Here is a 16,015-nt window from a genome sequence, read left to right as displayed (position 1 = left end):
CACACACACACACACACACACACACACACACACACACACACACATATATATATATATATGCAGATGAAGAAATAGTGTTATTACAACAGCACGAGGAAGGTAGAGCTTTCAGGTTGATTACCAATATAAATTCTCTCTTTGAATGTTGAGTTTTGAACATGATGATTCTGAATATCGGTGTTGAGGTTGTCCAGTGTCCAGACTGATGTGGTTTTATAATGCTCATGTACTGAAGCCCGAGAGAACCCTTTTATCAAGCAGTTGTTTTTGTTTCGTTTAGATCAGTGACCTGGTGGCTGAGGACGGCGGTAAGAAAGACACAATGGTGGACGTGGTGTTTAAAAAGGCCTTGAAGGAGTTCCGCCTCAATATCTTCAACTCCTACTCTACTGCTCTAGCGGTTAGTACAGTAAAGCAACAACCCTGTTAGAATCCCAGGCTCCCTAATACCGTTGTATTTACATGGCTAGTAGTTACATGGTAACTACTTTACAATAGTGTCCTTAATGCCTATATATTTACATGGCAGTAGTTACATGGTAACTACTTTACAATAGTGTCCTTAATGCCTATATATTTACATGGCAGTAGTTACATGGTAACTACTTTACAATAGTGTCCTTAATGCCTATGTATTTACATGGCAGTAGTTACATGGTAACTACTTTACAATAGTGTCCTTAATGCCTATGTATTTAAATGGCAGTAGTTAACATCATGATTTTGATGTAACCCTCTGTGTTCTCCAGATGGATGATGGGAAGAGTATCCGCTATAAGGACCTGTACGCCTTGTTCGAGCAGATCCTGGAGAAGACCATGCGCCTGGAGCAGAGGGACTGGAGCGAGTCGCCCGTCAAGGTCTGGGTCAACACCTTCAAGATCTTTCTGGATGAGTTCATGACCGAGTACAAGCCCATGGACAGCACCATCAGCAAGGTACCACCTCCACCGCTGACCTTCTGTCTGGTGCAATTGATTGTTATTGTAGCCATTGGCTATGTAGCTAAGCATCACACTGTGTACTGTATGCAGTCTGAGCTAAAACCATGGTTTAGGTGGGCTGGCAGTAATGTTGGTAGATGAAGCCATGATTTAGGTGGGCTAGCAGTAATGTTGGTAGATGAAGCCATGATTTAGGTGGGCTAGCAGCAATGTTGGTAGCTTCAGGGTGTGTGTGTGTTGTCAGGTACAGCATTGCTACAGTGGCCTGGTTAACTGGGTTAGCTGCTGGTGCTAAACACTTCCAACACCCAGGTGGCTAATTCAAACACTGTACAGTCACATGAAGCCCTTGGCTACAATACTAAGCCCCTCTGGAAGAGAGTGTCCGCTGGAAAAGAGCATTGTGGTCTTTATGATCTTAGTAATTGGTAAGCTATCAGGGTATTACAGTATTTGTTGTTGTCAGAGCTGTTATATTTTGTTGTATTTCCCAGCAGGTCCCCAAAACCGAGCGAAAAAAGAGGAGGAAAAAGGATGCCGATATTGTGAGTGCCTGCTCTTACTGTTTTTTTAACTAGTAATCAACCATTTTGGTATGAGACTGAAGCCAGACTGATCTTAAAGGTATAGTCAGTGGGGGCCTCCCGAGTGCTGCAAGGCACTAGCTGTGCCACTAGAGATTATGGGATCGAGTCTAGACTCTGTCGCAGCCGGCCGCGACCGGGAGACCCATGAGGTGGCGCACAATTGGCCCAGCGTTGTCCGGGTTAGGGGAGGGTTTGGCCGGCAGGGATGTCCTTGTCCCATCGCGCACTAGCGACTCCTGTGGCGGGTCACCAGGTGTACGGTGTTTCCTGAGACACATTGGTTCGGCTGGCTTCCGGGTTAAGTGGGCATTGTGTCAATAAGCAGTGCGGCTTGGTTGGGTTGTGTTTCGGAGGAAGCACAGCTCTCGACCTTCACCTCTCCAGAGTCCGTGCGGGAGTTGCAGCGATGAGACAAGACTAACTACCAATTGGGGAGAAATGTTTCTATAATAAAAAAAAATGACAATTAAATTTAAAAACGGTATAGTCAGTGATGCACGAAGTAAACAGAAATATCGGGCCAATTTCCGCAACAACTAAAAGCATTGAAGCACGAGGAGAAAGTTCTCCGCTGTTTTGTTCCCGCAGCTATCACACTGTAGCAGATTGAACCGCATCCGTGGACATGCGCAGATACTCTGTGATACTCTGATATTCTGTGAGTGCATCGTCTTGCATTGCACTACTATGCAACATCTGCATTGCTGCTCGTCTCCATTTAAAACATATTAACCGCCTGTCAGCCAAGCTTCTATCTGCCCTTTAGAAAAAAAGGAAATGGGCTAGTAACTAGAATACACAGGAGAGTCGGAGACTATAGAAAGAATTCATGTTAACATAAACTCTGCTTGGCTCTTTTCTCACCTGCTCTCTGCTGCCTCCTACAGGTGGAGGAACATAATGGCCACATCTTCAAGGCAACCCAGTACAGCATCCCCACCTACTGCGAGTACTGCTCCTCTCTCATCTGGATGATGGACAGGGCCTGCGTCTGCAAATGTGAGTACTTGTGCGCACACACACACACAACACAGGCATGCAAGCACACACACAAACCCGTTATTACTGTGCACGTCCTCAGCGGCCCTTTGGCCAAGCCTTGAGCTGTGGCCCCTCCTAACCCCTCCTACTAATCAGATTGTGTTCAACTGGACTCATGTGGTCTGCAGCTCCTCATCCTCCACAGTTTTCTCAAGCAGCAGTCAGAAAGGATGTTTTCTCCTCCCTGGCCAATGTTGCGTCTGTCTCTTAGCCCTGTAGCCAGTTAGTGAGCGGCCATAACCTTTTGTTTTTCCTCCCATGTTAACAATGCGGAGGCACTGTCTTTCCGTGGAAAATGGCGCTGACTTGCATTTCTCTGGCTGTGTTTATCCAGTGTGTCGCTACGCCTGCCACAGAAAGTGCTGCCTGAAGTTGACCACCAAATGCAGCAAAAAGGTAAGGCTACCACGACTAGATCAACGTACATTAATATGTATTCGGTAGAAGCTGTGTGTGTGTGTGTGTGTGTGTGTGTGTGAGAGTGAGATTGAGTGAGTGTGTGTGTGTCCACATGCGCTGCTACATCTCTTTTTGTGTCTGTGTGTGTGCGCAGTACGACCCAGAGCTGTCGTCCAGGCAGTTTGGGGTGGAGGTGTCCCGTCTGACCAACGAGGAGAGGACAGTGCCCCTGGTGGTGGAGAAGCTCATCAACTACATTGAGATGCATGGCCTCTACACCGAGGGCATCTATAGGAAGTCTGGCTCCACCAATAAGATCAAAGAGCTCAAGCAGGGACTGGACATAGGTACTGTATACATGCTAACAGAGACCAGGGTGAGGCATCTAGTTACGCTAATGGCTATTTGCAAATGAAAATGTCAATGCTATGGCTAAATGCTAACGCTAACTTCAACCCGGGATGCTTGTTTCATTCTGACATTTTGGCCGTTTGTCCACACAGACGTGAACGGCATGAACCTGGATGACTACAACATCCACGTTATCGCTAGTGTCTTCAAGCAGTGGCTCCGGGACTTGCCCAATCCGCTTATGACCTTTGAACTATACGAGGAGTTCCTCCGCGCCATGTGTAAATACTCCTACCTTCCTGTCATTTAATTTCCGATAAATGTTTACTCCTTACATATTTTATTTATGTATGTAGTTCAACATCATTATTGGACATTGAAAATAACTTCTCTCACTGACCTACAACAGGAGATTTTATTTCAGATGAATATATCAAAAACTGATTCAAAACCCCATGAAAAATGTAATCAATATGTTTGGTGGTGAATGTGTTTACAGGCCTGCAGGACAAGAAGGAGGTGATTCGAGGGGTCTACTCTATTATCGACCAGCTCAGTAGAACTCACCTCAACACTCTGGAACGGCTCTTCTTCCACCTAGTTAGGTAACAGACTTTCTCCTCCCTCTATTGCACTAGTATCTGCTGTAGCAGTTGTACGTCACATCAAAAGGAAAATGCAAGAGAGAAGATTCATCCAATAACAGAACAATTCTGTAATGTCCTAACTCTTAAGTGAAGTTTGAAGTTTGGTTCCAACTTTGGTTCCAAGAAGTTGGAACCAAACTTCACACATGTATTATACTGCAGTGCCTTCACAAAGTATTCATACCCCTTGACTTATTCCACATTTTGTTGTTACAGCCTGAATTCAAAATGGTTTAAATATTTTTTTCCCCTCATCCATCTACACACACTACCCCATAATGAAAAAGTGAAAACGTGTTTAGATTTTTGTATTTTAGCAAATGTATTGAAAATGAAATACAGAAATATGTAATTTACATACAGGACCAGTCAAAAGTTTGGACACACCTATTCATTCAAGGGTTTTCTTTGTTTTTACTATTTTCTACGTTGTAGAATAATAGTGAAGACATCAAAACGATGAAATAACACATATGGAATCATGTAATAAACAAAAAAGTGTTAAACAAATCAAAATATATTTTAGGTTCTTCGAAGTAGTCACACTTTGCCTTGATGACAGCTTTGCACACTCTTGGCATTCTCTCAACCAGCTTCATGAGGTAGTCACCTGGAATGCTTTTCCAACAGTCTTGAAGGAGTTCCCACATATGCTGAGCACTTGTTGGCTGCTTTTCCTTCACTCTGCGGTCCAACTCATCCCAAACCATCTCAATTGGGTTGAGGTTGGGTGATTGTGGAGGCCAGGTCATCTGATGCATGTCTACCACAGCATTCTGAAGCAATGTCATCCCCTTTGATTTGCACTTAGCGGGACTATCATTTACTTTTCAACAGGACAATGACCCAACACACACCTCCAGGATGGGTAAGGGCTATTTGACCAAGAAGGATAGTGATGGAGTGCTGCATCAGATGACCTGGCCTCCACAATCACCCAACCTCAACCCAATTGAGATGGTTTGGGATGAGTTGGACCGCAGAGTGAAGGAAAAGCAGCCAACAAGTGCTCAGCATATGTGGGAACTCCTTCAAGACTGTTGGAAAAGCATTCCAGGTGACTACATCATGAAGCTGGTTGAGAGAATGCCAAGAGTGTGCAAAGCTGTCATCAAGGCAAAGGGTGGCTACTTTGAAGAATCTCAAATATAAAAAATATTTTAGATTTATTTAACACTTTTTGGGTTACTACATGATTTCATATGCTATTTCATAGTTTTGATGTCTTCACTATTATTCTACAATGAAAAAAATTAAAACCCTGGAATGAGTAAGTGTATCCAAACTTTTGACTGGTACTGTAAGCATTCACACCCCTGAGTCAATACATGTTAGAATCACCTTTGGCAGAGATTACAGCTGTGAGTCTTTCTGGGTAAGTCTCTAAGAGCTTTGCACACCTGGATTGTACAATATTCTTCAAGCTCTGTCAAGTTGGTTGTTGATTTCTGCTAGACAGCCATTTTCAAGTCTTCCCATTAGATTTTCAAGACGGTTTTACGTCTGTAACTGTAACTAGGCCACTCAGGAACATTCAATGTCAATCTTGGTAAGCAACTCCAGTGTATATTTGTTTTTTAGGTTATTGTACTGAAACTTACATTTTTCTCCCAGTGTCTGTTGGAAAGCAGACTGAACCAGGTTTTCCTTCAAGGTTTTGCCTGTGCTAAGCTCTATTCCATGTATTTTTATTATTTTTAAACTCTCTAGTCCTTGCTGATGACAAGCATACCCATAATATGATGCAGCCAACACCATGTTTGAAAATATAAAGAGTTGTGCCTTATTGCGAGCAGGATGCATGTTTTAGAATGTTTTATTCTGTACAGCCTTCCTTCTGTTCCCTCCTGTCATTTAGGTTAGTATTGTGGAGTAACTACAATGTTGTTGATCCATCTTCCGTTTTCTCTCTTCACAGCTATTAAACTCTGTAACTGTTTTAAAATCACCACTGGCCTCATGGTGAAATCCCTGAGCGGTTTCCTTCCTCTCCGGCAACTGTAATAGGAAGGACGCCTGTATATTTGTAGTGACTGAGTGTATTGATACACCACCCAAAGTGTAGCTAATAACTTCACCATGCTCAAAGCGATATTCAATATCTGCTTTTCTTTTGTTTTACCCATCTATCAATAGGGGCTCTTTGAGAGGTATTGGAAAACATCCCTGTTCTTTGATTGAATCTTTGTTTGAAATTCACTGCTCAACTGAGGGACCTTAAAGATAATTGTATGTGTGGGGTACAGAGATGAGGTAGTCATTCAAAAATCATGTTAAACACTATTATTGCACACAGACTCCATGCAACTTACTATTTTTCTCCTGCATTTATTTATGCTTACCATAACAAAGGGGTTGAATAGTTATTGACTCAAACATGTTCAGCTTTTCATTTTTAATACATTTAAAAAATAGATCTAAAAACATAATTCCACTTTGACATTATGGGGTATTGCGTCAGTGACTCAATCTCAATTGAATCTCATTTTAAATCCAGGCTATAAACCAACAGCATGTGGAACAAGTCAAGAGGTGTGATGAATACTTTCTGAAGGCACTGTTTTTGTTTGGTGTATTCTCCAGGATCGCAGGGCAGGAGGACACCAACCGTATGTCGGCCAACGCCCTGGCCATTGTCTTCGCCCCCTGCATCCTCCGCTGCCCCGACACCATCGACCCCCTGCAGAGTGTCCAGGACATCGGCAAGACCACAGCGTGAGACCACAATCCTACTGCTGCTAATATAGTATCCTACTGCTGCTACTATAGTATCCTACTGCTGCTACTATAGTATTCTACTGCTGCTACTATAGTATCCTACTGCTGCTACTATAGTATCCTGCTGCTACTATAGTATTCTACTGCTGCTACTATAGTATTCTACTGCTGCTACTATAGTATCCTACTACTGCTAATATAGTATCCTACTACTGCTAATATAGTATCCTACTACTGCTAATATAGTATCCTACTACTGCTAATATAGTATCCTACTACTGCTAATATAGTATCCTACTACTGCTACTATAGTATCCTACTGCTACTATAGTATTCTACTGCTGCTACTATAGTATTCTACTGCTGCTACTATAGTATCCTACTGCTGCTACTATAGTATCCTACTGCTGCTGCTATAGTATCCTGCTGCTGCTGCTATAGTATCCTGCTGCTGCTGCTATAGTATCCTGCTGCTACTATAGTATCCTGCTGCTACTATAATATCCTGCTGCTACCATAGTATCCCGTTGCTACTATAGTATCCTGCTGCTGCTGCTATAGTATTCTGCTGCTGCTGCTATAGTATCCTGCTGCTGCTGCTGCTATAGTATCCTGCTGCTGCTGCTGCTATAGTATCCTGCTGCTGCTGCTGCTGCTGCTGCTATAGTATCCTGCTGCTGCTGCTGCTGCTGCTATAGTATCCTGCTGCTGCTGCTGCTGCTATAGTATCCTGCTGCTGCTGCTGCTATAGTATCCTGCTGCTGCTGCTACTATAGTATCCTGCTGCTGCTATTATAGTATCCTGCTGCTACCATAGTATCCCGTTGCTGCTATAGTATCCTGCTGCTGCTGCTACTATAGTATCCTGCTGCTGCTGCTACTATAATATCCTGCTGCTGCTGCTACTATAGTATCCTGCTGCTGCTGCTACTATAGTATCCTGCTGCTGCTGCTGCTACTATAGTATCCTGCTGCTGCTACTATAGTATCCTGCTGCTGCTGCTACTATAGTATCCTGCTGCTGCTGCTGCTACTATAGTATCCTGCTGCTGCTGCTGCTACTATAGTATCCTGCTGCTGCTGCTACTATAGTATCCTGCTGCTGCTGCTACTATAGTATCCTGCTGCTGCTGCTGCTACTATAGTATCCTGCTGCTGCTGCTACTATAGTATCCTGCTGCTGCTGCTACTATAGTATCCTGCTGCTGCTGCTGCTACTATAGTAGTCTGCTGCTGCTGCTATAGTATCCTGCTGCTGCTACTATAGTATCCTGCTGCTGCTGCTATAGTATCCTGCAGCTGCTGCTACTATAGTATCCTGCAGCTGCTGCTACTATAGTATCATGCTGCTGCTGCTATAGTATCCTGCAGCTGCTACTATAGTATCCTGCTGCTGCTATAGTAGTCTGCTGCTGCTGCTATAGTAGTCTGCTGCTGCTGCTATAGTAGTCTGCTGCTGCTGCTATAGTAGTCTGCTGCTGCTGCTATAGTAGTCTGCTGCTGCTGCTATAGTAGTCTGCTGCTGCTGCTATAGTATCCTGCTGCTGCTGCTATAGTATCCTGCTGCTGCTGCTATAGTATCCTGCTGCTGCTGCTATAGTATCCTGCTGCTGCTGCTGCTATAGTATCCTGCTGCTGCTGCTGCTATAGTATCCTGCTGCTGCTGCTGCTATAGTATCCTGCTGCTGCTGCTACTATAGTATCCTGCTGCTGCTGCTGCTACTATAGTATCCTGCTGCTGCTGCTGCTACTATAGTATCCTGCTGCTGCTGCTATAGTATCCTGCTGCTGCTATAGTATCCTGCTGCTGCTGCTACTATAGTATCCTGCTGCTGCTGCTGGTACTATAGTATCCTGCTGCTGCTGCTGCTACTATAGTATCTTGTTGCTGCTGCTACTATAGTATCCTGCTGCTGCTGCTACTATAGTATCCTGCAGCTGCTGCTACTATAGTATCCTGCTGCTGCTGCTACTATAGTATCCTGCTGCTGCTGCTATAGTATCCTGCAGCTGCTACTATAGTATCCTGCTGCTGCTGCTGCTACTATAGTATCCTGCTGCTGCTGCTGCTACTATAGTATCCTGCTGCTGCTGCTGCTACTATAGTATCCTGCTGCTGCTGCTGCTACTATAGTATCCTGCTGCTGCTATAGTAGTCTGCTGCTGCTATAGTAGTCTGCTGCTGCTGCTATACTATCCTGCTGCTGCTGCTATACTATCCTGCTGCTGCTGCTATAGTATCCTGCTGCTGCTGCTATAGTATCCTGCTGCTGCTATAGTATCCTGCTGCTGCTACTATAGTATCCTGCTGCTGCTGCTGCTACTATAGTATCCTGCTGCTGCTACTATAGTATCCTGCTGCTGCTGCTGCTACTATAGTATCCTGCTGCTGCTACTATAGTATCCTGCTGCTGCTGCTGCTACTATAGTATCCTGCTGCTGCTGCTGCTACTATAGTATCCTGCTGCTGCTGCTGCTACTATAGTATCCTGCTGCTGCTACTATAGTATCCTGCTGCTGCTACTATAGTATCCTGCTGCTGCTATAGTAGTCTGCTGCTGCTATAGTAGTCTGCTGCTGCTATAGTAGTCTGCTGCTGCTATAGTAGTCTGCTGCTGCTGCTGCTATAGTAGTCTGCTGCTGCTGCTGCTATAGTAGTCTGCTGCTGCTGCTGCTATAGTAGTCTGCTGCTGCTGCTGCTATAGTAGTCTGCTGCTGCTGCTATAGTAGTCTGCTGCTGCTGCTATAGTAGTCTGCTGCTGCTGCTATAGTAGTCTGCTGCTGCTGCTATAGTAGTCTGCTGCTGCTGCTGCTGCTGCTGCTATAGTAGTCTGCTGCTGCTGCTGCTGCTGCTGCTATAGTAGTCTGCTGCTGCTGCTGCTGCTGCTGCTATAGTAGTCTGCTGCTGCTGCTGCTGCTATAGTAGTCTGCTGCTGCTGCTGCTGCTATAGTAGTCTGCTGCTGCTGCTATAGTAGTCTGCTGCTGCTGCTGCTGCTATAGTAGTCTGCTGCTGCTGCTGCTGCTATAGTAGTCTGCTGCTGCTGCTGCTGCTATAGTAGTCTGCTGCTGCTGCTGCTGCTATAGTAGTCTGCTGCTACTGCTGCTATAGTATTCTGCTGCTACTGCTGCTATAGTAGTCTGCTGCTACTGCTGCTATAGTAGTCTGCTGCTGCTGCTATAGTAGTCTGCTGCTGCTGCTATAGTAGTCTGCTGCTGCTGCTATAGTAGTCTGCTGCTGCTGCTATAGTAGTCTGCTGCTGCTGCTATAGTAGTCTGCTGCTGCTGCTATAGTAGTCTGCTGCTGGTACTATAGTAGTCTGCTGCTGCTGCTATAGTAGTCTGCTGCTGCTGCTATAGTAGTCTGCTGCTGCTGCTATAGTAGTCTGCTGCTGCTGCTATAGTAGTCTGCTGCTGCTGCTGCTATAGTAGTCTGCTGCTGCTGCTGCTATAGTAGTCTGCTGCTGCTGCTATAGTAGTCTGCTGCTGCTGCTATAGTAGTCTGCTGCTACTGCTATAGTAGTCTGCTGCTACTGCTATAGTAGTCTGCTGCTACTGCTATAGTAGTCTGCTGCTACTGCTATAGTAGTCTGCTGCTACTGCTATAGTAGTCTGCTGCTGCTGCTATAGTAGTCTGCTGCTATAGTAGTCTGCTGCTGGTACTATAGTATCCTGCTGCTGCTGCTGCTATAGTAGTCTGCTGCTGCTGCTATAGTAGTCTGCTGCTGCTGCTATAGTAGTCTGCTGCTGCTGCTATAGTAGTCTGCTGCTGCTGCTATAGTAGTCTGCTGCTGCTGCTATAGTAGTCTGCTGCTACTGCTATAGTAGTCTGCTGCTGCTGCTATAGTAGTCTGCTGCTGCTATAGTAGTCTGCTGCTGCTACTATAGGATTACATAGATGTAGTACTAGACTGCAATGTGACCATGGCTCTTCCTGTTCTAGGTGTGTGGAGCTCATCATCGGAGAGCAGATGAATAAGTACTGCGCCCGGCTAAAGGACATCAACAGTCTGGAGTTTGCCGAGAACAAAGCCAAGTGCAGGTTGACCCTCATTCGGAGATCAATGGTAAAGTCAAAAGTTATAGCTGTTCATCACCACTGTCAACAGACTGTATTTGACAAGACATCAACTCCCATCAACTAGCTAACTTATCCTGTTAAAAACACTGTTCTTAAATTAAACCCCCCAACTAGCTAACTTATCCTGTTAAAACACTGTTCTTAAATTAAACCCCCCAACTAGCTAACTTATCCTGTTAAAACACTGTTCTTAAATTAAACCCCCCAACTAGCTAACTTATCCTGTTAAAACACTGTTCTTAAATTAAACCCCCCAACTAGCTAACTTATCCTGTTAAAAACACTGTTCTTAAATTAAACCCCCCAACTAGCTAACTTATCCTGTTAAAAACACTGTTCTTAAATTAAATCCCCCAACTAGCTAACTTATCCTGTTAAAAACACTGTTCTTAAATTAAACCCCCCAACTAGCTAACTTATCCTGTTTAAAAACACTGTTCTTAAATTAAACCCCCCAACTAGCTAACTTATCCTGTTTAAAAACACTGTTCTTAAATTAAACCCCCCAACTAGCTAACTTATCCTGTTAAAACACCGTTCTTAAGTCAGCCTACTTTGAACCACCTCCTCTTCACACTAACTCTGTTTTCTCCCATTTTAATCCTGTCATTCCCCTTCCTGTCTTTCCTTCCTAATCCAGAAACCTGTACTAATTGCTGTTAGATTTATGACCATATCCCGCAGTACTGTCCCGGTATGTATCCACTCACTGTTACCAAGCCCAGGCTCGCCTAATCATAGTCAGCTGTCAGCTATTTTGTTGTGGCATTGATCACTGCTCACCGTGCCCACCTTGTCCTAATGCCGAGGTCTGCCCGGTGTCCTCCATCCTCACAACATGGCGCCACCTCACTTTGTCCATGTCTGGCTGACCTTCTATCTCTCACTTTCTCTCTCTCTGCTCTCTGGCTCTCATCTCTCGATCCATCTCTCGCTCCCTCTCTCGCCCCCTCGCTTTTTCCCTTCTTTTTCCTCTCTCGCCCCTCTCGCTTTTTCCTCTCTCTCTCCTCTCGCTTTTTCCTCTCTCGCTTTTTCCCCTCTCTCTCTCCTCTCGCTTTTTCCCCTCTCTCTCTCCTCTCGCTTTTTCCTCTCTCTCTCCTCTCGCTTTTTCCTCTCTCTCTCCTCTCGCTTTTTCCTCTCTCTCTCTCCTCTCGCTTTTTCCTCTCTTTCTCTCTCCTCTCGCTTTTCCTCTCTCTCTCTCTCCTCTCGCTTTTTCCTCTCTCTATTTCTTTGTGTGAGCCTGACTGTATAATATAACAGTCTCTTGTGGATGAAAGTTCAAGACATTGACATACTGTAATTTAATCATGCAAATGTTTGTTCATTAGATTTTGACTATGCTGTACTCTGACAGGATTTTCTGTATTTGACAGTGTTCCAACTCAAATACGTTATAATGATTTCATAACCTATAGTTCCATATTTTAATGACATATTTTCTGTTTGTCATCGTCTGGTTTACTATCTACTAAACCCACGTTGGGTTGTTATTTTTATTGTATTTGTAAGTTTATAGAGTATATTGTAGAAAGTATAAAGTGTATCATCACACTTAATCAGTTTCATCCTAAAATACACATTTGAGAAATGTGATTGCTTACTCCATTTCCTCCTGACCTTGGTCAAAATTTGGGAAATTATGTCCTACACTAGATTACTTATTATGTAATATCATGTGATATAACCTATTATAACCTAATATAACTTATGTAAATTAACCTATTCATAATATAATTTCTTAGATTTTTCTGCCTCTTGTCCCATGATCCAATCAAAGATCTTCCCAATTACATGTGCTGTAGACCGTAGCAGCTCATTGGTATTAAAGCAATTCCAGGAGGAATGTCCTGGTGTATCATCACAAGGTAGCACTATGGAGGACTTTGTAAGAGGTTAGGGACCATATATTATCCAGTGTCTTTGGCCTCATTTTCACTTTTATATTCTCTTTTGCTTCTCAATTGTTTGTACCATGCAGCCAAACGCAGCCAAAAAGGTAACCCATGCTGCACAGCATCCAACATGATTTTGCGATTGGGTATCTGCTGTGACTGCTGGTTGCTAGACTGCATGTGTGGGGAGCATGAGGCTTTGGGTCGTTATGGGTTTAAAAGGCGAACTATGAAACATTGATGTTTCAAGTATTACAATTGGGTATTACAAAGGTTTTTTTTGCATGTGCTGGTGATTGATGGTCTATCGTCCCGTCAATGTAACTTGGTGGAAGGGCCCTCCTAGGTAGTAGGAGTAACAGTTGCTGGCAATACAACCTGAAATAGAATTCGCTGCCAGACGCTGTCATTTTCCCCTGCTTTGCTATTCTTGTCATGAATCAGGACAATCCTACACCAGGACAAACGCTGGCATTAGCCTAAGCTAACATAAGCTAACACTAACTTCTCCCTGACTGACTCTTTTGTGCTTTGTTTCGCAGGGCAAGGGCCACGTACGGCGGTTCAGCTACCACACACCCTCGCCCCCGGTTAGCCCATGCCTGCCGTCCGTGACGGGTGCAGTGATGCAGGAGAGCGGCGGTGAGGAGGTGGGGGTGGGGCTGGAGCCTGAGGTATCGGAGCAGCAGCAGTTGGCCATGCAGCAGGAGGAGAGGGTGCTGACGGAGCAGATCGAGAGCCTGCAGAAAGAGAAGTACCTTATAGCATTATACCTACAGTAGCATTTAGGGGGCGCCCTCAGTCAATGTGCAACTGATATGGTTGTACAATGAAAAGCATGTTATAAAATAAATGTAGAAATACAGTATTATACCTTTACCTACAGGATATTTGAGGGATCTTAAATGAATGGCAAAGTGTACCTAAAATGAGGAAAATGAATGACTAAACCTGTCGGTGTGTTTTCCTTCTGCATTGACCTCACCAATGTTTGTCACCCCAGGGAGGAGCTAACCTTTGAGATGCTGACTTTGGAGCAGCGAGCATCAGACGATGAGACCCTGGAGTCGGAGGCGTCCATCGGCACGGCCGACAGCTCCGAGAACATCAACGTGGACTCTGAAGGAGCCACCTACGACTTCTCCGGTATGCCATGATATTAAACCGTACCATGGTCAACCTGTTTGGAAAATGCTTGTTACAACTTGTGGTTATATTTTAAGTTTCTCTCTACAATTCTGTGTAGCAAAAAGAGACATGAGTAAAACATTTGTTTTATTTAGTTGAAACATAGTTTTCTACTGCTGCTACTATAGTATCCTGCATCATGGCCTGACCACTGACCTTTTTAGGTCCCTCAGAGAGAGAACCCACGCTGGCCCCCGTTGCCCGAACCAAGAGGTCGGAGGGGAAGAGCCACCGACGCCGCAACCTACGCAGGCAACCTGACTCCCAGGACTCAGTGGACTCCTGTTCCACCATCTCCTCCCTCTCCTCCTCCTCCCACTTCCACCCGTCTTCTTCCTCCTCTGCGGCCACAGCTCGCCACTTTCGCTACCGCTCCAAGTCCCCCTCTTCTGGCTCTGGCTCTGCCCAGGGCTTGTACCTGACCCAGCCTCCCCGCTGCGACAGCATGGACTGTCCCCCCCCGGCCAAACAGGAGGGGGCGTTCGAAGAGAGGTCACAGTTCACCAGCCGAGGCACCTTCAATCCGGAAAAGGGCAAACAGAAACTGAAAGGATCCAAGAACTCACCCTTGAGGCACTCCCATGACAGTGGGGGCCGCAGCAGGGATCCACCTGACTTACCCCAGCAGCGGGTTTTGTACGGCAGCAATGAGTTCATGGTATGAAGGACAGTGGGAACACCTCCTTTGTCACAGCCCACTCTCCCTAAGAGCATGCGATCTGACCTCCTTCCTCAAACACTCCAGCTCACCCTTTCTCAGTCCACGTCCGCAACGATGCAGAACTGTCCCCCCAAGTGCCATGTACACACAGTACTGTGTGTCCACTTCAAAGAGACAGGAGAGGGACAGGCTGGGAGTGGGAGAGGAGGAACCAGTAGAAGGGTTGATCTCCTGTGGCCTTAACTGCCAACCACACTCCCCATGGTCCCTCTGCAGGTCTGGGCCTCCCTCAGCCCAGGGGAGAGGGGACGTGTGGAGCAGGAAGGCAGAGAAAAGGAAATGCTGGGACATCCGGGAGATCTCCCGAGCTGACGTCTCAATGCAAACTAGGAGGTGGAACGAGGCTAGAAGATGGAGAAAAAAAGAAGAAAGGCTACCGAGCCATTGACAGTGCTGCCGTGTCCATGAACTTGAGATCTCAATCATTGGCTGCTTTAAAGTTTACAGTTAAAAACAATCAATGTAAGCAGTGTTTCCTCTATTATTACAAATGTATTTTTCCCTTAAGCCTATTTAATAAATTTTTAATTTCATGGAAAGTATAAATCTATATTATAAAGGTATAAATACTGTACAAAGCCGGAACACCAGTAACTGCTGGGTAGTTGAAGTCAAATATTTATCTTTTTCTTGAGTATCTTGGGCAGAGATGTATGGTATTGGACAAAGGCTGTGTACGTGTGCGTGTTTGAGTGTCAATTTGTGTGCGTGTGTGTATGAGAAGACCACTTCATGTGTTTAAGTTTGTGCTGCTTCATTCCTCTCCTGAGGGAAATACGGCCATGAAAGGGACCAAGTTAGCTGGTGTGTATTCCAGCCAAGGGGATCCCAGCTCTGTAAAGAATGTCAGATGTGTATAAAATCACTGCATTCACAGCTTAACAGCCATACAACAATTAGAATGTACAGTACAATATGTATTGGACAAATGCCATTATCCTTGCTCTGGATACATGTTACCCCAAAATCCTTGTCTTCCTGAGATTTCAGTGTTGGACTCAATAGCAACCAAACATGCACTTTCTTGTCTTCTGTCATTATTCATAACATTTCTTGTTCTTTTTCTGGGTGTATTAGTTTAACATTTCTATTGGGATAGTTTTGTGGAGCTGTCATGTTGAACAGTCAGCTGTTTTTCAGGCAACAGTCAAAAGTCCCCTTTCAGTTTGTTGAAATATAAATTCCTTATCAGCTATCAGACTCAAAGATAAAAAATAAAAAGATATTCAAACACCTCACAGTTCTAAGTGTTTGAGGGGGAAAATGTCAAAAGGCCTCATACCTACAGTGTAAGAAAAAGTTAGTTATACAGTACCATTCAAAAGCTTGGACACCTATTCATTTTTTTTTTTTTTTTTACTATTTTCTACATTGTAGAATAATAGTGAAGACATAAACTATGAAATAACACAGAATTATGTAGTCACCAAAAAAGTGTTAAACAAATC

At 44.6% G+C, this 16,015-nt stretch overlaps 1 protein-coding gene across 10 annotated transcripts in view; it reads left to right on the top strand.

The window, feature by feature from the left end:
* Positions 1–15,803, top strand: part of LOC106587854 (unconventional myosin-IXAa) — a 183,645-nt gene extending 167,842 nt beyond the window's left edge. For 5 of the 10 annotated variants that reach the window (XM_082957943.1, XM_082957944.1, XM_082957945.1 and 2 more), the window contains 14 exons: positions 281–400; positions 750–938; positions 1,439–1,489; positions 2,419–2,530; positions 2,907–2,968; positions 3,126–3,318; positions 3,475–3,603; positions 3,822–3,927; positions 6,553–6,684; positions 10,629–10,752; positions 12,745–12,762; positions 13,201–13,412; positions 13,662–13,804; positions 14,011–15,803. In XM_082957943.1, the coding sequence (XP_082814069.1) occupies positions 281–400; positions 750–938; positions 1,439–1,489; positions 2,419–2,530; positions 2,907–2,968; positions 3,126–3,318; positions 3,475–3,603; positions 3,822–3,927; positions 6,553–6,684; positions 10,629–10,752; positions 12,745–12,762; positions 13,201–13,412; positions 13,662–13,804; positions 14,011–14,510 (2,091 nt within the window). In that variant the 3' untranslated portion in view covers positions 14,511–15,803. The remainder of the gene's footprint in view (positions 1–280; positions 401–749; positions 939–1,438; positions 1,490–2,418; positions 2,531–2,906; positions 2,969–3,125; positions 3,319–3,474; positions 3,604–3,821; positions 3,928–6,552; positions 6,685–10,628; positions 10,753–12,744; positions 12,763–13,200; positions 13,413–13,661; positions 13,805–14,010) is intronic. The other 5 variants (XM_082957939.1, XM_082957938.1, XM_082957942.1 and 2 more) reach the window with 5 other exon arrangements.
* The last annotated feature ends 212 nt before the right edge of the window (positions 15,804–16,015 follow it).

This window comes from Salmo salar, chromosome 11, assembly GCF_965601325.2.
Source record: "Salmo salar chromosome 11, fSalSal1, whole genome shotgun sequence".
Taxonomy (NCBI): Eukaryota; Metazoa; Chordata; class Actinopteri; order Salmoniformes; family Salmonidae; genus Salmo; species Salmo salar.
The sequence above is the reverse complement of the archived record's forward strand: the minus strand, read 5'-3'. Positions and strand labels throughout refer to the sequence as shown.